The 23,577-nt window shown below is 37.7% G+C and overlaps 1 protein-coding gene across 22 annotated transcripts in view; it reads left to right on the top strand.

Annotated features, from left to right (window-relative positions):
• Positions 1-23,577, top strand: part of LOC136847979 (palmitoyltransferase ZDHHC20-B-like) — a 110,984-nt gene that overhangs the window by 8,044 nt on the left and 79,363 nt on the right. For 18 of the 22 annotated variants that reach the window (XM_067120126.1, XM_067120168.1, XM_067120064.1 and 15 more), the window contains 7 exons: positions 2,183-2,296; positions 9,847-10,028; positions 10,445-10,471; positions 11,815-11,909; positions 12,906-13,032; positions 16,361-16,584; positions 21,332-21,461. In XM_067120126.1, the coding sequence (XP_066976227.1) occupies positions 9,878-10,028; positions 10,445-10,471; positions 11,815-11,909; positions 12,906-13,032; positions 16,361-16,584; positions 21,332-21,461 (754 nt within the window). In that variant the 5' untranslated portion in view covers positions 2,183-2,296; positions 9,847-9,877. The remainder of the gene's footprint in view (positions 1-2,182; positions 2,297-9,846; positions 10,029-10,444; positions 10,472-11,814; positions 11,910-12,905; positions 13,033-16,360; positions 16,585-21,331; positions 21,462-23,577) is intronic. The other 4 variants (XM_067120116.1, XM_067120147.1, XM_067120177.1 and 1 more) reach the window with 1 other exon arrangement.

Here is a 23,577-nt window from a genome sequence, read left to right as displayed (position 1 = left end):
AGTATTTTTCTTAGTTCTAGATAGAAATTGATAGAGAAGGAGTGATGAGTTAAAGCACGTCCAGTGAAGATTGTGATCAAAATCGTTCCAAAAAGCTTAAATTATTAAAAAAAAAAAAAAAAAAAATCTCGGTGCTGATTTCAGTTATCACCACCTTTCAAAATTTTAGTATAATTTTTGCAGTTAAAGACCAGGCACCCAGAAAATACCAGACCTGGCAGACATAAAGTTCTTGAAATTCTTTGACAGAAACAGCACCAAGGAAACAAAGCAAAAAAGGAATTATATGTTTCCTTAAGTACAGTACAGTACTCTGTAATTACAATGGCACCACGTTTAAATGAGGTATAAGTTCTGCATCCTACAAATATCTTGGTAGGCAGATTATACATTTGCAGCAGATATCACTTAAGAAAAAAAAATTGCTGTTGCAGTTACTTAGGTAATGATAAAACCAAGTAATGATAAAGGGACTCATCATCATCATCATCCAGTGCCATATCCTCAAGGAGGGCAATCATGGCTCGCCATATGTACTGCAGCAATTAGACATTCTTGGTCATTCTCTAAATATCCATATATTTTTGTCTAGGGCTTCAACTTCCCAAATAGTTCTTGTCTTCTCACTATGTGACCGAAAAAAAATTTGATTTGGAAAATTTTTTCACATTTTTTAGTGGTCAGAACATGACATCATTATTTAGCTGCTCCCTTATTATCCATGGGAAATGCCAAAATGACCATCATTTGTTCGTGTTTTCTCTGGCCTTTCATGCCCCCATGCAAATCAGGATACATGTACTTGCAGGGCAGGGTATGCTCTAGTTACTTGAATAATTGATGGGCAGTGTTGCTGACACAGAAGCAACTTGTTCCCAGTTGGGAAACAGGTGTCTCAATTGATAGGGATCTCCTGTTTACTGTCAGTCAAAATTTTGGGCTTGATCCTTTTTCAGTTTGTTTCATCACATCCTGCAAGAGTTGTACCTAGGTATTACAGATGTTGAGCCCACCATGCTATTTTTGTTTAACCTTCTTGACTGCAGTTTTCCTTCACGAATTAGCCAGTAGGTGTTTCAGGATCAACAGATGCATTGGAATTACAGTTCTTCTGAAAGCTGGACCTTTCTACAGTCACCTGAACTTCAAGGCATTTTACCTTCCATGGGTTTTAGGTATTTCAAGACCACTGAATGGGACACGTGTTGTTGTTTGTGATTACATGGCACCCATGTATTTTAAAATTTTTGTAAAATTATTCTTACAAAGTAAGAAACGGTAGGAAGTTTTTTCTTTTAGATATTCGTATGCAAAGCAACCTCAAATAAGTTGTATATATGGAGATCTCCCCTCAGTAATATGCTTCACTTCATATTGACAAAATTTTACAGTATATTTCTTCCTGATCAGTGAGTGCTATGATGGAAGTTGCTTTTCTTCTGTGAGCAAGCTTTGTTGGGAGGTTTTTTCACCATGCAGCCTGATAAGAGTAGTGAGTTGCCACAACCGGTTCTCAGTTATGTAAGGGCTGTAGATTCTGTGCCATTTTTGTTGCTGTGCAGTATAAGTAATTGAACATATAAGACACTAAGCAGATGCTGTTATCTTGTATGTTTCACAGCCATCATCTTGTTTTTGACAGAGTTAGAAAATGATTTGTAACGTGCCAATTTAGTAGGTTTAGTCTCTGATTAGCCTATGAACAATCCTGTTCCAATTTCTAGTTGGGTTTATGACTTATCCACTTATAGACTGTTATTAAGTAAGATTATTTTACCAGTGGTATCTAAGTTTTATGGTAAAATGTATGCATCTGAACAAAAGAATAGCCAAATTTCCCTTCATGAGAACACAATCCAGTTTCAAGATGCTCTACTACAATATTTTAATGTAAAGTCAGCTGATGTAAGAAAAATCATTGGTAAAATAAAACTTTGCTAAACCAGTATTATATTTTAGTAGACAAAATGAGTTTCAAATCTGGTTTCAGGAATGGTTGTATGATTTTTACAAAATGTTGTAATGGGAGAAAAAAATATATGCACATAAGAATTTGGCATTTAAATTTATACTTACTGAACTCATGTTAGGTGTTTTGTTGCTCAATACACCCTAATTGAACTTCGTAGTTGTGTGTTTTTTTTTTTATTCTGACAGGTATTAATTAATCAATTTTTTTCAGCTGTCATACACTAAGGAAGACAAGATGGGCCTACATGGCCTGCTGTACACAGAACCAGTAACCCTATGACTGTTGATCACTAGTCGACTGTTGTTGTCCCCTAGTCACTCAACAGTAAGTATTGTTAAAGGAAATAGACTTGACTTGCATGTAATGTTTAATGTACTATATGTTTAAATTGCAGCCATTATGTAGTATTTGTTCCTTTAGCAGTAGAAACCATTGCCTTTCATGTAGAAGTGTTTGCATCTTGAGCAGGACTTGTCATTAAACTTGGTAACAAGGTGGTTAATTTGTGGTGAGTGCTGGGTACTGCTCACTCACCTGTCTTTGTCCACCACCCTCTGCAGATATCTTACTACATCTTCACTCACCTGTCTTTTTCCACTACCCTCTGCAGATATCTTGTTACATCTTCATTGACTTATCTGTTGACTTTTGTTGAAGCTGTGTTTCTTAACTATTTCTTTGGTTTAGGATTGTTGGCTTGTTTGTGATTATTACTAGCTTTTGGTATGGTGGTGGTTTAAAGTAAAGGTGTGAATCATGAACATAGATGTCCTGGTTAAGATAGTGTGGGTGTGTTGGGGGTTGGGGGGAGGTTGTTTTGATAAAGGTCCTTGCCATTTTTGCTGTGCATACGGGATAGTGCTCATATCTGCTCTTCTTGGCTGTCTGCTTCTACTAGTAACTTTGGCTGTTCATACATATATTGGTTCAGATCCTTAGTGATTTATTGTGCCTTCTATGGTTCCATGGTTTTATGATTGACACTAGAACATTCAGCAGTTCCAAACCACAGTCTCCAAGGCTGTCTGCTACTTTTCTCTGTGAGATATCCTTCTAAATTTGCAACAGATCTTTTAGAGCCTTAGGGATTTTTTCTTGAAGAATCCATGCTGGCTGAATTGGAGAGGCACTTTAATGCAGTTCATGCAGTTATTGGGCTGATTCATGAATACAGTGATCTCATTTTCAGCCACTGTGGCCTCTGCTGGGTAAGAAGTTGAACAAACAGATCAGCAGTAGTTCAGAAGGCTCCCTTGCCTCCAGCTGATAAAGCAAGCTGCTTCCCCCACCTCTTGACATTAGCAGAAGTTCTGTTTGTTGAAGGAAAGAACTTTGTCATTTCTGGAGTGCAATCATTGAATAGCTGGATGAAGTCTAGGAGGTTGTTGGTGTTGGGAAGAAAGGCAATGACTTTCTTTTGGCGCCAGTTGGCTAATCTGTGAGCACACTTCATGATATGTGATTTTGTTTTAGCTTTTTTTTTTTTTTTTGACAAGTTTTGGCTGAGGGTAGCCTCAGTTTGCAAGTGGATTGGTGTTGGAATTTACTCTTTTCAAAGAGGTAGGATTAAGATGATGATGGAGAAGAGGGTTTTTGATTGTTGGGACTCCCCAGTCAACTGTGTTGTGTCCTTCAAGTCCTCTGAGAGTGAGAAGGGAGCCACAGCTAAATTTTTGGAGGGGGGATAGGGGTGCTACTACTGCAGTGTTGGGCTTCAAGGAGGCTCACTCCTCTTTGAAACCACCTTTCAAGGACTATTGCCCTCCATTCTTGCGTACTGATCCACTTGTGGCTTACCATCAAGGATTGGCAGTCATTGACCTCTTTCCACCGAAAGGGTTCATTCACACTGGTTTCAAGTTTGAGACACATGCATTGTATTGACCTCCATCAGATAAGGCAACTTCATAGTTCTGTGACTATAAAGGATATATATATTTTTAGATAGCCATCATCTAGAAGATACCTCTGCTTTGTATGTGGCATGATCATTTACTAGTTCAAACTGTGTGTGCGGGCAGAAAATGGTTCCTCAGTTGTTTTGGCATCCTCAGATGCAGAGGTGCTCCAGAACAAAGGTCACCTCACTTTTTTGTCTCAATTTGGGGAATTAATATAAATTTTGAAAAGTCTTGAAGCAGACAGTGTACCTGTGTATGCTGATTGACTGGGCAGCTGTAAATGTCCTCCTTCAGACTCATGTCAGCAAGTTTAGGGAGGTAATAGCACGAACAACCAGCTGGGGGTCAGTAGGTTGTGCTCAATCACCTTTTGTCTTGGAGAAGTTTGTTCTGCACAGGCACCTCCACCAGTGTTTGCTTATTGGTGTGTGAAGCAACATTTGTTGGCCTCTGGTCAGATTCACCCTTTCATCATTAGCCTGAACGATTATCTCCCTGGAACTCTGGATGACTGGATGACCTTAGTGACCCCAAGGTCATGCTGAAGTGTCACCTCAACTTAAGGACTTCAAATCTGACGAAAGCAATAAAAATGTTTTGTACTTACCAAAGAAATATGGTATGTGTGATAAGGTTATCAGACAGTGGGCTGAGAATTTCCTGTGTGTGCCTGTGATGATAAATAATACTGTACTGTACACTGTTTTGACCAATTCTTTTCTAGTTCTTGTGACAGTGGATGGTGAGCTCATGTGCATGACCAGTACTTTCCTCTGTGCATCATGTAGGCATTGACTAGGGGCCCATCCTCTCTCTCTCTCTCTCTCTCTCTCTCTCTCTCTCTCTCTCTCTCTCTCTCTCTCTCTCTCTCTCTCTCTCTCTCTCTCTCTCTCTCTCTCTCTCTCTCTCTCTCTCTCTCTCTCTCTCTCTCTCATTTTTATTGACATTACTTACTGCAATACAGTACTGCACTGAACGTAATACAACACAATAATGTAGTTACACTTTTATCTATATGTGTGCATGTGCATGTTGTGGAAGGATAAACTTTGCACTTAATGCACTTAAAATGTGTTTGCTCTCTCTCTCTCTCTCTCTCTCTCTCTCTCTCTCTCTCTCTCTCTCTCTCTCTCTCTCTCTCTCTCTCTCTCTAAGACTATAGAGTTACCTTTGTTTAAAAGAAAGAATGGTTATGTTTTTTATGTTGCATGGGTTTTGTATATAGTTTTTTACATATCTTGTAAGCATAGGTAGGTTCATGTATGTATATACACATACTTTTAGAAGCAATTAGTTTGTAAATATATCTACCATGTATCTTGATGGACTTAAAAATAGAAATCTTCTATTTTCATGTAAATCTACTATTTTCTTGTAATGCTGGGGTGTATGATTGTAAGGATGTAGAATGCTTCAAGATCAAGACTAGAGGAAATAAAACAGGGAATAATAAAAATAACATTGGTGAAGAAACCAACAGTGATGTAGATGGAAACATATTAAAAATATATATCAAACAAAAACTTTTCAAGAACCTGCTTGATTCTCCTTAAAAATATATATGAAACAAAAGCTTTCGAGAACCTGCTTGATTCTCCTTCTCAATAACATTTGAAGGTCAGAATTTACCTCAACATTTTAATAGAGGGGGTAAAGAAAGGAGTTTGATCTTATATACTTAAGTTCATACAGTTCAAGAAGTGCATGAGATGTGGACATTCTTCATGGTGCCATAATGAAGAAAAATGTTCATCTTGTGGGACAAGAGCAAAAACATTAGGTGGGGTTGTAAATGTAGAAACCATTCAGGAGAGCACCATGGTTGTGACTTCTACCAATATGATATAGAAATGGAACTTTTAATGACTAGATCTGGTATAAAAGTTAGTAGAGCTAAATGAGAATTAACTGTACGAGGTAAGGTACAAAGGCTCCAGGTGTTTATAAAACTTGAGCAGCTGTTTTCAGAAATACAAATTGTCTTCTGCTCCTGCAGGGAGCCAGTCCTCAGCAGCTCCTCCAGGTAGTGTGCCTTCCACTGTTCTGGAGATTGTCTTCTGCTGCTTTTCCTGAGGATGAGTAGCTTGCTGCTGCTGCTCCTTCAGGGGAGCAGTCTTCTGCTGCTGCTCCACTTGGGGAACAATCCTCTCCTCATGCTCCTATATGATATTCTTTTAGTGTTCATATGAACAGTGGCCAAGCAGAAAGCCAAATCCAAGAGATATATAGAAAGGGACATCATTGTACAGCAAAAGTTGTGTTTGATTCCCAAAAAGGAAATCAAATCCTCTGAAAAGAGAAAGTGAAAAGGTGGAATAATCTTAAGGATTGGAATTTTGTTGTTTTAGTGAGGGTTCTTCCTGGGAGCACTAGAGGATATTTTTATTAGCTGGCTGATGCACAGCTTATAGCTGAGTACAGTACATGAATACAATTTGGTTATAAGTGTACAAGAGATTCAATGTAAAAACACAAAATTAATTGAATTGCTCATTAATTGAATCCATTATGAAGAATGTGTAATGCAGCAGTTTTAGATAGGAAGACATTACGTGTTTTAACACTGAATTGTGACGAAAGGCTTACAGCTCGACATTTATATTGTGACAAGGTATTGTTTGGTACATTTTCTCTTAATGATCCTATAGACACATGAGCTCTGGAAAATCTTACTCATGCCTTACCAAAACTTCTTATTGGTGGGGGGTTTTGTAGTAGTCACACTTCATGATGTGATGTGTACTACCCGTGGTTATATACTTAGTGAGCATTTCAGTATATTCTAATCCAGCAACATTTGACTATTCATGGAAATTAGATTTTGTAATTGTATGCCAGTTAGTACTTTAGGTTTTAATTGTTTAACAGTCTTTGGAAAGATCTGTCATTTGGCAGTTTTGACAAGGCTAGTTGGGAATTATTTTGGGTTTTAATGAAACTGAAAACATAGATAATTTTCATGGAGCAAATAATATGATCACCTTGTTAATTGCATTAAATTTCTGAGTAGCTCATGCTTTGTTTTATTGATCTAGTAGGGGATCAAATGAGCATAATATTCCATGGTTGACAATATGTATTATAAAAAGAGGAGAGCGTGGATACTGAAGTTTGTTTGCAGCATTCCTTTGGCCCGTAGGTACATCCACTTTTTACCCTTTTACTTTACTTCCATTCCCTTTAAATCCTTATACTTCATCTCATTTAATTTTGAAGGGGGTGTCTGTCATGATGTCCAACCACTCCAACTCCCTCTCTTCACACTTAAGTGCTGAACAGTTTAAAGTACTCTTGTGCTTGGCATTATAGCCTTAATTTCATAATACAACTGACCCAGGTTAAATCAGTTTCAAAACAGCTAGAGCTATTGCTTGTTAGAGAAGCCAAGAGAAAATATTGTAGGATATTTGTATGTTCAGTAAATTAGGTTACACTTAAGTGATGTTTTGGCACTAGGTTTACAAAATTGCGGAGAAATACTTGTGCAGTACTAAATCAGGGAAAAAACAGTCTTAGATCTGAGAAAGGTTGCAGAGCTCCAGGCTACAAATTCAGTTAGATTTTGAGACAATAATGGTAGGGGAAACAAATAAAATTTTTGTGCATATCTTTATAAATCACAAAATGGTTCTTTCAGTATGAAAAGTGAAATCTGCTCTCTGAATGTACAAGCAGGAAGGAGCAGGCCTTCATGGCATTTACCATGATTTTAATCCTTGAAGGGGAATTGCTGTGAGTGCACCTTATGTAGTGTACTGTTGGCATAAACAAAGGGTGTATGGAGTGTCCCTTGGGGCTGTACCTTTAGCTGCTATTTAGGCTCTTACTTTATGTCCATTCCTGCTTCCTTTTAATCTTGCTGTCCAACCTCTCTGACTATTACATCTTTGTGCAAGTTTGGGTTTTCTCCCAGTTCCATGTTTAAATCCTTATATGTCATTTCCTTTATTTTCTGAATCTCTGTATCTTGCTTTCGAACCATTCCAACTCCCTCTTTTTACTGTCTTCAGTGCCTCAGTGCATGGTTTTGCAACATAAATGTCATAAATCAAACCTTGAATTTTAAAGAATTTACCTCAAAAAGTGTTTTTATTTGAATATTTTCAATCTTGTGTATTCTTCTTGTGATTATCCAGGTTTTCAAACCTGGAAATACTTGAAAGCAACTGAGCAATACTTCTGTATTTCCCTTTACCTCCTGTTACTTTTTCCAGTGAACACCATATTCTTTGGAAGCTTGAATTGCAAATCAGTGGCCCCTGTGGGGTTGTTCCATATGAGTAGGTTTCGTCTTTTTAATAATAATAATAATACTGACCTATTGTTTTATTAACAAGTTGTCTTATTAAATTATATGATCATTTGGTTAATGCTAGGCTGCAGTGATACCTAAAGAGTGAAGTGCTATGTCTTGATTCCAATTTGGCTCTAGGAGTAGGAAGAGTAAGATTGATACACTAGTGGCACTGTGCCAATAAGAATTTCTTCATTTCAGTTTTTTGTTACCCAGAAAAAAAAGCTTATGATTTTGCAGTTTCATATTCTTAAAGGGTTACCTTATGTAGTACCTCAGCATCCTACTCTGGTATGGGCTCTGTCAACTTTTGTAGCAGAATATCCTCGTCTGTCTAGGAGGTTACGGGAGTCATCCATCTTTCAGCACAATCTGGAAAGTGGAGTTTTGCGGTGGTGATTGCTATTCAGAATATTTCATGTTTTCCATGTTTTAATTATTGCAAGCTCCCTGCAGCTTGCATGTGGACTCTGTCTTTTGCCTAGTATGTGAGTGTACCTATATAAGAAAATGTTTTTATACTTGTGTGAACAAACTGCAATTTTTCTTGTAAAGTAAATTTCGGTGTTCCCAGATCTGGAAACCATTTTAGAGCAAATGTGTCACATCTATTCAAGCTTACACTTGTCCCCATAGCTGAGAAAAACAGTGAGGTATTACGTAGGTCTCCTGCTCTACATTCATCATGCACATTTATAACTTGTTTATGCTTGAACAGTTTTTGCTTTAAAGATATTCCTCCGAGACAAAGCTTTTTGAGTTTAGCAAAAATTCAATGAACTGTAATGTACAAGGCAAGTTGCAGTTTATACGTTATACTCGACTGATATTTGTAATTTGCTAAAAATGCTTAAACAGTTTCTATAATATACAATAATTGTAGAATGAGTTTTAAGAAAAATCTGGTGTTTAAGAGTGATTGTCTAAAAAATTATTTAACTAGGATTTTGAGCTTGCCCACATTGAAAGATTAGTGAACTTTTTTATTGTTAAATTTATGCATATACCGTACATTAGGATAAACTTTTAACCTTTTGACTTTCAAAACCATTGGTTCAAATTCAAGCAAACTTGCTGCAAAGGATGGACTTTTTAGTGCCCTTATCTATAGAGCCCAGGTATGATAGCAGTCAGTCAGAATTGAGAAGAGAAAAGTAGCTATCAGGCATCTTTCTAACAAGGAAGTTTGTGCATGGTAAAAGAGGAGTAGGAAAAGAATTTTAAAGCCTGGCAGTAGGAGAAAGCATTCACAGAGTTGTACAGTTTTAGCATTACTGATTTTCACAAAGTGAATGTGGAAAAAGATGGCCAGATGAGTGTTTTGATGAAATCCTAAATGTTGAGGGATGATTTTCTTAAGCTGAACACATCAGTGGTTGAAATAATTCTTGTAGAGTAGCTAATAAAAAATCTTGTTGTAGTGGAGAGAGAGAGAAAGAGGATCTGTGGATGAAGCATGGGTGGGGTCATATATTGCATGAACTCTTATTTGATTCACTGCTATTGAAGCACTTAAGTATGAGAGCATGATTCCAAATAGGGATAAGTAATGCCAAAGAGAACTTTAATAATTGGGTTTGAGTAAAACTTCCCATGTAAATTATAGCAATGTTGAATTAAGGAGTTGTATTCCAGTGGAAATGTAGAATGTAATTTACCTGACAAATGTTCAATTTCAGGTCTGCTCCTGCATGCATTGGGCATTGTGGGATGTCAACAGCAGCAGGTATGGCACCCAGGTTTTCAGCCATGTCAGGGCCTTGTAAGATTTGCTTTAAAGCCGCTAAGTGGCTGCCTGTGCTCTTCATCGTGAGTGTTGTGGTGTGGTCGTATTATGCCTACGTTATCCAGCTTAACTTGTGTGAGTTTTTCTATAAGTTTTAACAGAAGATATAGGGCATTTTACCTTGTTTTACGTAAAGTAGGCTGTTTGATTCATTAGTACAGTATACTCAGTTCCTAGCATTTTGATAAGTTGCTGAAGGAGTTTCAATATTCCTAATTTTGTTTACTTAACTAGATATTGGTACGTGATAGTTATGATTTCATAATCTGTTTTTCATTTCATCTTTGGTCTCCAAGTGCAATTGTTCATTATAAAAGTAGAAGTTTCTAAAGCTCTTTGTTTTTAGGTAAATTAGTATCGGTCATGTACAATAAAGCCATTTAGTTCATTTCTGTTTTGTTGATCTAATTTTGTCACTTGTTTCTTGGAAATCAAAATGATTTTTGACTTTCAGTAGTTCACTGAAATAACAAATGTTTCTTCTTTTTCAGTTACTGTTGAAAGCATAATTGAAAAATGTAAGTATAAGTATTCCATAATTAACGTAAACTCTCATAAGTAATGTGATTTTATTCACAAGTTACCTTTCTTCAAAAAATTAGAAATGTTAGTGAAATTAGTTTTACATTATCAGAAACTGTTAATACTGTATAGCATGGATTAAAATTTTTAAAATGTGAACTGACCCGTCAGACAATTTAAGTTAACCACACAAGATAGGATGTACTGTGAGTGCTTTACTATAATGTACAGTCACCACCCTACTTACGAACATTCAGAGCTATGAACAGACAGGGTCACAAGTTAAAGCTGTGTTTGGAGTGCTCCCCCTTGCCACCTATAAGTTCAAAATTTGCTCTGTGCGTATTCCGATAGTAAAATTTTTTGCAAAGAACAGAACACAAGGAAGAAGAACCTGTTCCTTTAACCCCCTCCCTAATTATACCGAGTATTCTAGTGATTAACTACCATATGTTGTTCTTGCAATCATGAGAATTCATACTCGTAAAATATTCCTACTTATTTCCATCTTCCCGATTTAACTCGTTCTTTGACGAATTCCCATTTTCTGTATTTACTCACCCCTTAGGAAACATTAAGTATGTATTTTTGTCAATAAATGGCAATGTGTATTGTTTACCTTGTGAACTTCCAGTGTCAGACTGTACCCTGCAAAATTCTCTCCAAGTTCATAACTTTCAAAGCACGGAAAAAATATTAGTTTTGAATGTTGCATGAATAAAAATATTTTCTTCTTTTTATCTTTCTGACATCCAAAGTAATTCTTTATAATACTGCATAATTATAAAATATAGTGAAAATAGTGTATCTATGAACCTGAGTTAACTGGGAAATGTAAACACCAACAGAAATTATGCATTACATTAAAAACCAACTTACAAACAATTCAAGATACGAACGGCTGTCTGGAACGTAACTCATTCTTAAGTTGGGTAGTGACTGTAGTACATATTTTTGCAGGATGCACTTATTTTTAGTTTCACCCACATCTGTCCCTGTTTGTACTGTATTGTATGTAGTAGATAATATTAAAATCTTCACCTTTTTTGTATGACGTGAAGTACAAAGTTTATTATTGTTGGTATATCAGAAGAACGTAACTTATTGAGCAGCCTTTTGATTTTTTTTAAATAACTGTGGATACATCAAGACAAAATTCTGAGGCCAAGCTTTGTGGGAACTTGAAGTATTAATTTCTAGTTTGGCCAGGGCATATTTACTATACAAATGTTAAGTGAATTATCTTGGGAACTGTTAAATGAATTTCTCTAGATTTTAATCCAAATTTGTTATTTCTTGTGGCTTGAATGAAATTAATTTTTGTTAATTCTCTTTTCAGCTTTCTACCTTTTACTGTATCACTTTCTGTTGGTCCTTTTCCTGTGGGCATACTGGCAGACAATTTTCACAGATATTGGAAGAGTTCCAAAACAGGTAAGATTTATTGAAGAAAGTGCTCCGTAGGGGGATAGTGCCATCAGGGTGCCTCATTCAGTTCATTGTAGGCATTACTTAAGGCTCCTTGCAGTGTCCCTTCAGCCCCTAGCTGCAACCATTCATAATCTTTCTTCCATCTTATTTTTCATCCTTTCCTAATAGTTGATTCATAGTGCAAGTACGAGGTTTCCCCCCTGTTACACCTTTCAAACTTTTTTTACTGCCAGTTTCTGTTTCAGCGCTGAATGACCTCATAGGACCCAGCACTTGGCCTATATTCTCTTCAATTGAAGGAAATGTAGCATGTTTTTTACAGGCACTGTTCAGGATTTTATGGCATTGAAGCTTTTTTATTTTGTAGTTTTCACAGGATAGAAACCAGTACGCCTTACTATTTTACTGACTTTCAAGTACCATATGAAATGCCATTAGAGTGTGCTTTGCATGTTACACAGTAGCCAGCCCTGAGGGCTGTTTTTGTTCACCATTGCAGCCAGATGTAATTGCTTTCTGTCTTTTCCCTTTCCAATTTTCACATCTCATTAACAAATCTTTTTGGTGGGCCCCATACAAACATGCATGTGTACTTATGAAAATTAGTTTGTGATAATTTTATAAGGTATTGTATTTAAAATGTACTACTACAGTTCAAGGTGCTTGAGACTTTTGTATAAGGAAATACGTAATAGATGAAACTTAAGTGTACTTCTAATTATACTGGAAATAATATTTTGTTGAGTGGTTATGTGAGTTTAACTTATTTAACTGTGTCATGACAGATTACTGATATGTAAATTAGATTATAAGGTAATGAATATAAACTTCATTTAGTATGTATTTTCTAAATTTTGTTGTTTACCTTTTAAGGTATTATTATTTTAAATCCAGTCAGTCATTGATTGCTTTTATCCTTGTTACTACATATTACAGTTGTTGTTTATTAAGCTGCTTGACAATGTTAATTTTTTCTAAACATTATTTTTTACAACCCAGTTTCGGTTGCCACCTGCGGAACTAGATCGATATGAGTCTGCTGAAACTGATGAAGCTCGGCGTGCTGTTTTAGAGGGATTCACACAAAAACAAAACCTGCCAGTCTACAATCGCACAATGACGGGTGGTAAGTGTTTATCGAGTAATATTGTGAGCCTTTCATCATGAATTGTTGGATAAGCTGGAATATTCTTTTTATTTGACATTATTGCAATTTCATAATACAGGTAGGCCTTAACTAATCTGCCACCATTTAGGCCTGATGAATATTGAATTAGTGAAAAGTATCAGCTCCAGAAGGATTGCATGTAAACAATAGTAAACAATAGCTGGCTACTTAATCGTTCCTTTAGAATATCAAGTACCGTGTATAATAGTGTAATGGTAGACTTGACACTTCCCAAAAATATCAGTTTTATATACTCTTATGTATAGTGCGAGTCCAGATGTTCTAGATGTCCACAGTAGGCAATATTAAGAATGAATATTTGTCTGCTCTTTGAACCAACATAAGCTGCTAATGTATTAAATACTTTATAGGTTACTACTTGTGATATATTCACATGCATTTAAGAATCAAGTAGAAATATATAGTGGGTTAAAGTTTATCACATATATAAGTAAACCAGCCTTGCCTTTTGCAGTGGGTACCCACACATGGTGATTTTCATAGTGAGGGTTACACATCCATTCACTGAAGCCATAACTGAGGTGGAATATTGAGTAAAATATGTTAAAATATGAGCTTAGCAGTTTTCCAACAGGTGAAAGGATCTAGCGTAACCAAAACAATTTTTGGTGGCTGGGGGAAATTTTAAATTAATGGTGCCCCAGGAAATTTTAAGTGTGAGCAGAATTAATAAGGGAACCAGGCTATAGATGGGCTTATTGGTGAATATATACTTGTATAAGTACTTGACTTAGTATCTAGACCAGTTGCTGGTGAGTCTTTTTATAGTGTAAGGACTATAGAAAGAGCGGGGAAGTCGTGAGAATATTCCCTTAACAATCGTTGGTTGAATAAAAAATAGTAGTATCAGTATTGTTGCCATTTTTCTAATATTTTCTTGGCTTTGTACATGGTTTTGTTTTTATATTTGCATATTTACTATTTTTCTGCTTAACTGACCCTCATCCTTTCTCAAAATCGTGATTTGTAATATCTTCCCAAGTGTCTCTGGCCATAGATCTCGGCATTCTGCTGTGAGATGTTCTCAAAACATCCCCTATTTTCTGTGCATACGTTTCTGCTGCGTAGAGTAGCATGTACCTTTTACATTCATGGTTTTTGTTATACTACTTTAATGTTATGTGTTTACTGAACAGTAGTCTAGTGTTCTCATCCTCCCTTGTTTCTGAATGTTTTTAGACTCAGCTTCTGCTTTAGCAGTACTGTACTTGTACATTGTAATGAGTAGAGTCAACCAAAGAAAAGTAATTGTGCCCACAGCCCAATGTGGGGCTATGTTGCATTATTGGCTAATAGGCAGATATTTCTAAACCCCACATCGAGCAGTATTTTATCTTTGTTAGCTGATAGCACCACCATGTGGTGTATGGCATTATCTGCCTGTTAGCAGATAACACCTAACTCCAAATTGAGCAGTCTTATTGCCTAGTGTCAGATAATACAGAACTGTACATTTAGCAGTTATGTGATATGCTCATAATTAGATCCATTCACAGGTGTAATGTCTAACACTACATTAAGCCATTAAATGAATAATATGAATGTATTTTGTTGCTTAATTGACAGAGGAACACATTTTTATAAAACCTGTGGAACATATTCAACTGTTGACATGACTGTGCTTTCGTGTATCGTAAATAGGTTATGTTTGAATGCAGGCAATGATCTGTATATGAAAGACCACTTCTCAGTAATTTTTTGTATGTTTATAAAGCAGCCATGCTGAAGCTACGAAGCTGATTTGAATGAATATTCTTTTATTTGACTTATAAAATCATGATGATAATGAAAATCTTCTAACATCTTATTTCACAATTTCAGATAGGTAATTCATAATCTGTTTCATGTACCAATGTAAACACAAGGTATCTTGATGGTCTGAAATAATTTTTGAATTGATAAAAGCAAACACTGTTGAGGAGGCTTGATAACTTCTGGAAAATTGAATTGTAAAATTGTCTCTTGAAAATATTTTAGCTGAGCTTGTAGTAATAGCCTGTGGAATAATCCCAATTAAACCTGAGTGTGATAGATTATCTGCAAAATTTAAAAGAAGTCATAAAGGTAGAATTATTTCTTGTCAACAGTTTTTATCTTGCAAAACAGCTATATAGTGGAAATGAAGTTCATGATACCAAAAATTTCAAAATATTTTAAACTCCTAAAAAATATTATTAGCAATTCTAGTTTTGATCAACAACTTTTCAAGGACAGTTTGAAGTGTAAGAGACTGTTGTTGTCAAGACTCTTAAATTTATTCCTGCTTCATGTCTTTCTTTTACATACCTCTCATATTGCTCCTTTTGGGTTTTCTTCATCACTTAATATTCATTACTAGGAACCTATGTATTTTCACACATGCTCCACGAAGAAATACCTAACAATTTACTACACTGCTTCTAACCCTGAGGTAATCTATCTTACCCTACTATTAACACTGCAACAGTAGTATAATCCAGTCACTAACTCTTATTACTTCCACCAATTTTTCTTTCAACTTGCTGCTGACTATAACTCCTACTCCATTCCACCAGTTTTTCTTTCAACTTGCTGCTGACTATAACTCCTACTCCATTCCTTGCTTTGTGTGAACTACAGTAATGATGTTTAAACCCTCTACCTACCTCTCTGGTTCCATTTCCCATCAACATAGTATCTTATACACAGAACATTTATCACCCTCCACTCTTTATCATGTCATCTGTCTCCTAATTTTCCAGTCAGGGTACAAACATTCCATGATGCTATCTCTGATCCTACTCTAATCTTCCACTTCTTCATCTGCTTTTTTAACCATAGTCATGAATCCTTTGGTACCCCTCGTCTGTCAACAATGCCGCAAAGGGGAACCTGATGTGATACCTACGGGGAATGCCCTAGTTCTGTTCTCACTCTTAAAAGATTTGGTTGAAGTGTCATACCCTGGCATTTTGACCAAAGGTTCACCTGCAGGATATCAGTTGTCCCTTTAGTTGCCTTTTACAACATGCATCACTATTGTGGTAGTATTTTTACACCCCCACTGCAGAGGGTAGGCAGAATGCAAATTTATTTGTTTTAAGTAACTTTGCTATTAGTTTTAGAGAAGTAACTTCACAGGGAATTAGGAAATGTGGGTTACATGGTGTTTTATGCAGTGCCGTGTACAGTTGTAAAATTTTTGCACGTCTTTTTTTTTTGTGTAACCATTGTCCTTTTCAAACTGCAATTTGCATGCAGTGACTTGGTAGTTATTCTGCTGATGAAAAAATTTGTTTCTTCACAGATATTCGCTACTGTGAAAAGTGTGTTCAAATCAAACCCGACCGGTGCCATCATTGTTCAGTGTGTGGTGAGTGTGTGCTAAAGCTTGACCATCACTGTCCTTGGGTAAACAACTGTGTAGCCTTTACCAACTACAAATTTTTCATCCTATTCCTTGGTTATGCCCTACTGTACTGCCTCTTCATTGCAGCAACAACACTACAATACTTCATCAAGTTCTGGAAGGTATGTATAACTCATGCTTTTATACATATTGGTGAAACTGTATTTAGAAGGATAATGAGTTGTTTTTATCTTAGAGGAAACCAAGTTTTATTAATGAGGTGGTAGATGATATAGATTTAGATTTTTTGGTGATGATATCCTGTACTTGATGTCTCTTTAGTCTGCAATGTAATGTTAGCTGTGGTATTGTTGTTACTGAAATTCTTTTTAAAGGTGCAGTAATTAATTTATTACAACATATAGGATTACCTAAATATAACCATAATACTGGATTTGAAAGTATATTATGTATAATGGATTTGAAAGTATATTATTACCCAAATGAGAACCAGTATTATTCGGTATTATGGTAACACAAACCAGTGCTTTTATGTAGGTGCATTTCTCATTTTGAACTGGAATTGTATGTTGAAACTTGGTAACAAGGTTGTTCACTGGTGATGGGTGAGTGGGGAGAACCCTCCATTCACCTGCTGTCACTAAGCACTTTTTCTTCAGCCTCAGTCGAGTTAAGACATCAAGCTGTGCTCTGACTAAGCAAACTGAAACTTCTTTCATTTTCTCTGTTGTATGCATGTGTTTGTTTTTTGCCCAGCACATATTTGAACACTTGGGAGTGAACAATGGAAGGTGTGAAGGGCATAACTGGTGTTGTACTACTTTATGTCCATGTTGTTAATGTGACCAATTTTTGTAGTTCTGAATTGATACTAGGAATGTGCTAGTTGTTCTCCTCAGCTGCAGTGGAGGAAGGCCAAAAGATGTTAGCTGGTTTCTTTGAATGAGATAATTTTAGTACTGCCAAATATTGTTGGCTTCTTCCTCCAAGGCTGCCCTGTCTTGCTTCCTACCTTCTGCTCTTGCAAAGAGGTTATGCTTGTATGGGTAGATGACCAGCTTGTACATTCTGACAGTGCTGGCCAGAGCACATGCTGAGCTCTCCTCAGGTGATACGACACATGTTCATGGTTTGCCACCACTTACCAATGCTTTTTGTCAGCTTCATTGTAGTACCAACGGACCTTTACACTGTAATCTGAGAGGTCTGTCTTTTGCTGCTGTTTCCACTACAGAACTCAGTGCTGTTGAGCCTTATATAGCAATTGTCTTAAATGTGGGCATGCCACCATATCAAATGTATCACATGTAGGCCATGCTTCTCCAGCACTGTTGCTTGAGCAGGGTAAGACACATGGACATAGTAACATGAAGAGAGACTGCATTCCTTGTGTAGGGGTTGGTAATGGCATTTGCTCACTTGTGGATTGGACATCTGCTCTAGGTAGGGTTGACACAGGGTTCTCTGAGCATGTTCTTGGACCAGTGTCTCCCCATTTACTTCTGAAACATGACAGCTGTCTTGAACTCTTCCCATGCAGAGAAGAGTCAGTGCTACCATCTTGCACTGCATGTGTATAATCCCTGGATCATGTACATGCAGACAGAAGGTTTACAAGTAATGGAGCATGTCAATCTGTATGCACATGATTATGTGAACCTTTAGATGGTGTCTGGCTCACTCATGATGTATGTGTACACCGTCCCGAATTGTTTTGTGCAACAGAGGGTTCACAGGTGGAATGTTGCCATATTATGATACAGGTGAACATTCAGATTCTCAGGGTTTGCCCAACGAAGACTCCCAACATGTGTATACACAATAACTGGTAAGTGCATATATGTAAATTGTAGTTCAGTTTCGACCTATCTTACAAAAGTCTATGGGAATGTGGGACAAGATTTTGGGGATCTGCTGGAACTGAGACATTGTTTCGACATTGTGAACTTAATGAATCTCCAGGAACCAACCATCTTGTTGGGGGAGTGTATTTTAGGGTGAACTTAGGAGGAAAAGCAGTAGTTCTGACTGCTGTAGTTGCTGCTCTCTTATGGTGTCTTGGATCAGGTTAACATTTCTGATCTGCCAGAAGCTTCATAGACCACTTATGTCTGCACCCTTCCGACAAGTTCGGAACCAATCAGTTTTGGGTTTCTCTACTCTTTCTGAAGAGTAAAGTTGAGGTGATGGTGGTGGTGGTGGTGGTGGTGGGTGGTTGTGAAGAAGAGGTTTTCTGATAGCTGGTACACTGCAGCCTCCAAATCCTCCAAGGTGACAAAGGGAGTGACAGCCAAGTCTTGGGGGCTGGCCATGCCTTCTTTGGCAGGGTCTTCCCTTCACAAAACTAAAACAAGAACCCAGACTTTTTTCTCTAGGAAGGACCAGGAGCTATCCCAGCCCTTTCAGCCTCTCCCTCTAGCTCCTACTAGGAAGGGAGGTAAGGGAGAGAAAAAGGTATGGGGATGCTGAGGTTGGCAGTGCCTTTCTACAGCAGCAGCTGGCAGGGGGATGCCTGTCGTGCCATTGGGCAAGGTGGCAGAATCAGGAGGCAGAGTCTGGGTAGTCTGTATCCTTTGGACTGTTATATGCCAGGGACCTTCCCAGTGTACCCTCCAGGATCTCTGGATGATTTTGTCCTGTCAACTGAGGTGAAGGGGTTTGTAAGTAATGCCATGGAATTTGTAGATGACCAGTTTTTGGGCTTTAACAGTTGTTTTTTCCAGGCAGAAAAGGTGACTGGTGTTTGGAGGTCTGGCATCAGTCTCTTTTTGGATGAGTTTGCCCTACAAGACTGGTTCAAGAGGGAAAAAGGATGTTCCAAATTGGATTCCATTAGAGAGGGCAACTTTATGTTTTCAGTGGCTCTGAAGGACACACACTTCCAGGTGCCGATCCGTCAGTACTCCAGGAAGTACCTCTTTGTTTGCAACACGATTGTATACCAGCTCAAATCATTGTGTTTTAGATCTGCAATAGCCCCCAAGTGTTTACACAAGTGTTCACCCTATTGTTGGCTTGGGCCCACTCACAAGGTATATGCTTGCTGTGTTACTTGGACAGGTGGCTTGCTCTGGCATAGTAAGAGGTGCAGTTGCTCCAGAACAGAGGCCAACTCTCTGCATATTGTCACAACCTGGGGAATATGATAAACTGGGAGAAGTCATACCTCATGCCCAAGCTATAGGTTAAGCACCTGGGCATGCTGATAGATCTGGCAGCAGCAAGTGTCGTTCTGTCAAATTCTTGCACAGGCTGGCTCAGACAATCTCTTATCAGTGTCAGTGGTGAAACCTATTGCTCGACCCTTTCTACTGAAGGGCACCTATCTCCCATCCTTCGTAGTGTTGCCTGTGTTTATATGTTCTTGAAACATTCTTGCCCATCTCATTAGTTATAGCCTCTAAAATGATCTGTGACTCTCCACATCTTAGTCCAGGGACTGAAGCCCCCTTGGGAGAGACCCTGATAAAAATCTCACCCCCAGGACTTGTTATATTTGCCTTGGCCTCGTCATAACATGTTGACAAGTTGCATGGCCTTTTGTATCTTACCTGGCTCCTAGAGAACTGGGGATTCTTGTTCTATTCATGGGTTTGTGGCAAACTTGAAATGTCAGTTTCTGACAAAAGACTTGAGAATCTCGTGGTCCCCTCTCTGAGAATTTTTCAGCTGGGGTCTGGACGAGATGTTTTTGAACTCATTATGAACCCTGTGACACTAGGAGAATCCAGCTTCTTAAGCCTTAGTGTTGGGATGTTTGTGTAGTACTAGCAGGCAGAAGACAGTGGTGTCCAGAACACACTTTCTGGTTTCTTATGAACCAGGCATACAGGAGGACTAATGTCCTCCTATGAAGAGAACATTAGTCCAATGTGGGCAAGAGCTCATGAAGCCAGGGATATTGGCATGTAATTAATCATTGGATAACTTTTCAGTTCACAGGTATTGTGGGCTGGTCTCTGTTGGTACCTGAGTACAGTACCTTATAATCTTTTTACCCTGGGGACATTACCTCTCAGGCAAAAAGACATTTTGCCTAAGGTACTCTTGACAGCATAAGGCTGGAGGTTGAATAGGTGAGCGACTGGCTCTCTCTTCTTGCTTCTTTTCTTCTTCCTCAGCAAGACAGCTTTTGGAATGAGTACATGTTGAATGGGACAAAATGGCGGTAGACTTTACAATTTAGCATCCTATCATAGAGCTTTGTCTCATAAGGCACCTTCCCCTCTGTTGTTCCTTTTATTAAGGGTGATGTAGGGTATATAATTCTATTATTTGAACCCACCATTTTATGATTGCCTTCCAACCTATACTACCATATTTTTAGGGCAACACTTGCTTCTCAGAAGTTTTTCTAGAATGTGGGTTCAGAAAAATGACATTTTGGTTCAGGGTGCTATCAGTCTTGCATCTTGATGCCAGATTGCATAGTAGGTTGCAGGAGTCATTGCTCCTATGCTCACAATTGTGACAAGAAGGGAGGCATGTCTGGGTATAGATTCAACATGATGGTCAGTTGGGAAACTATCCTCCTTTCTGTGAAGTTACTTATATACTAAAAGGCAATGGTTTTTAATTTTTGAAGGAAAAATCTCAAGTTTTTAAAGTAATTTGTATTTTTCCTAGGTATGCAAACCAGAGCATTTTATGATCCCACCTCAACCATCCCAAAGAAAAAGTGCTTAATGATTGCAGGTGAGTGAAAGGTTTCCCCAAGCCACCCACTTACCACCAGTTAACTACCATGTTATCAAGTTTCAGTGACCAGTCCAGCTTGCTCTGAGGAGTGCTCCTACATAAAAGGCCCTGATTTTTATGCCTAGGAAAATGGTAACAATTTTAGTAATTTATGATATTGAAAGACCCTACATGATGTGAAAGCAAAGACATTTACTTTCTCTTTTACAGAACCAGTTGGAAGTGCCAGCAAAATTTCACATACTATTTGTTTTCTTCGTTTCTATAATGTTTGCCATCAGTCTGGTTTCATTGTTTGGCTATCATATCTTTTTAGTGGTCAAAAACAGATCCACTCTAGGTAAGTGTTGTTTTTCAACTGATGCACATATTTTTTGAAAATTTCTTGAAATTAAATTAATTGTTTTGATAATGGTTACTTTGTATTTTGAGAGCCCTAGTCATTTGACTACTGTATATATGAGATTTCACTCCCATATCAAATCACATCTGCCTTATTATTATTATTATTATTAGTATTATTATTAGTAGTAGTAGTAGTAAGTATTATTATTATTATTATTATTATTATTATTATTATTATTATTGTTATTTTTATTATTATTAAAGAAGCTTCCAAAGAATATGGTGTTCATTAGGAAGGAGTAAGAAGAGGTAAAGGGAAATACAGAAAGAAGAGATCTCACGCATTAAAAAAGAAAAAATAAATTATTAAATAGGTAAAAATTAAAATGAAACGAGAGTAGTATTAGGGTAGTAATGAATTGCATTTTCCCTTGAACTTCTGAAGTTCTAATTAAAAGGCATCCTCAGGGAAGCTGTTCCACAGTTCAATGTTGTGAGGAATAAAGGACCTCTGGAACTGAGAAGTTTGACAGTGGGCACATTTATTGTGTATTGGTGCTGCTGTTCAGTAAACCTGGTTGCCCTCAGCAGGAGAAGGGGATCAGGGGTCAATTGCGAATGTGAAAGATCTCTGTTAAAATACAACTTATATAAAAGTCACAAACAATAGACCATCCATCGATAGTTCCAGTCACAACTGCTACTATTTGGAAACAAACCTACCACCACAATCTACTCTGTCTAAAAGAGATAAATCCCTGGCAGAAGCAGGCATCCACACTGGAGAACAGTATTCTAGTAAAGGAAGGACCAGCGACCTAAAACATGTTGCATCGATTTTATCACTGTTATAAATATTTTAGGTCTTACAAACAACACCTAACTTTTGTGCAGCATTTGCTGTTACTTTCATTAGATGTTTCTCAAAAGAGGATGCGAGTCAAAAGTTACACCTAGAAGAGTTAAAACTTCGGACTCATTCAGCAAAGTTCCATCCAGCTGAAGGGGAGGGTGGGATGGAAAATCTGTATGAGATCTGCTAATCCATAGTGTTTTAATTTTTCTGGAGTTCAGCCTCATACCCCACTGACTACACCATTCCCTGGTCCGGTCCATGTCCCGATTAAGGCTGAGGCCAGCTTCATTTCTCATAAGTGGAGACTTTACTGCACCCACAAGTGTTCCATCATTGGCATACTGAATAATCTTGTTTTCCAGGCTAACAACCATATCACTTGTATACACTAAAAATAACAGTGGACCAAGAACACCACCCTGTGGAGCTCCAGACACAGTAGGTCTTGATTCACTAAAGATCCCATCAACAGCAACTCACTGCTGCCTAAGGAAATCTTGAAGTAATCCTAAAACATGTCCACCCACTCTAAGATTCTGAAGTTTATAGATAAGTGCCTTGTGATTTACTAAATTGAAAGCAGCACTCAAAACCTTTATCAAGGTTCCCTTGCAAATGGGATGTCAAGTCTATAAGAGCATTGCAGGTACCTGACTGCTTCCTGTATGCATATTGACTGTCAGCTAACTATCCTTTAGATTCCACATACTTATATAGTGGCTGAAAAATAAGTTTTTCAGCAACTCCGGAAAGCACAGGGAGAATAGAGAGTGGCCTGTAGTTACTGCAGTGTGTGCAGATATGCCACTCTGGAACAGGTACTGCATTACTAAACTTGCGCTCATCTGCAAAGATACTACGTCAACATAAAAATCTGTGGAATCTAGTAATCTTGGGAGACAGCACCCTAGAAACTTTTTTTTTTTTTTTAATGGGAAGAAACCATCAGGATCTTCACCGCAGCTATCAAGATTGTCCAGAATTTCCTTAACATCCCTTTAGCAAAATGCAAATTTTGTAAGAATAGGTTCAGGATGACAAGTACAGGGAGATGGACATCCTCAACTGATTGCTTAGCTTCAAAAGCTCAATGAAGCAGTTCAGCCTTATCCCTAGGGACAGTAACCAATCTACCATCATCTGTTAGTAGTGGTGGAATGGAAGACGAGCCTGACCCAAAGAAAGATGATGCCAATTTGGTCCACCACAGATGAGGCTGAGTAATTCCTTCAAGTTTCCTCTTCAAGAAATTATT

The sequence above is a fragment of the Macrobrachium rosenbergii genome, chromosome 2 (genome assembly GCF_040412425.1).
Source record: "Macrobrachium rosenbergii isolate ZJJX-2024 chromosome 2, ASM4041242v1, whole genome shotgun sequence".
Classification (NCBI taxonomy): domain Eukaryota; kingdom Metazoa; phylum Arthropoda; class Malacostraca; order Decapoda; family Palaemonidae; genus Macrobrachium; species Macrobrachium rosenbergii.
Note: the sequence above shows the minus strand (reverse complement) of the source record. Positions and strands in the feature narration are given on the sequence as shown.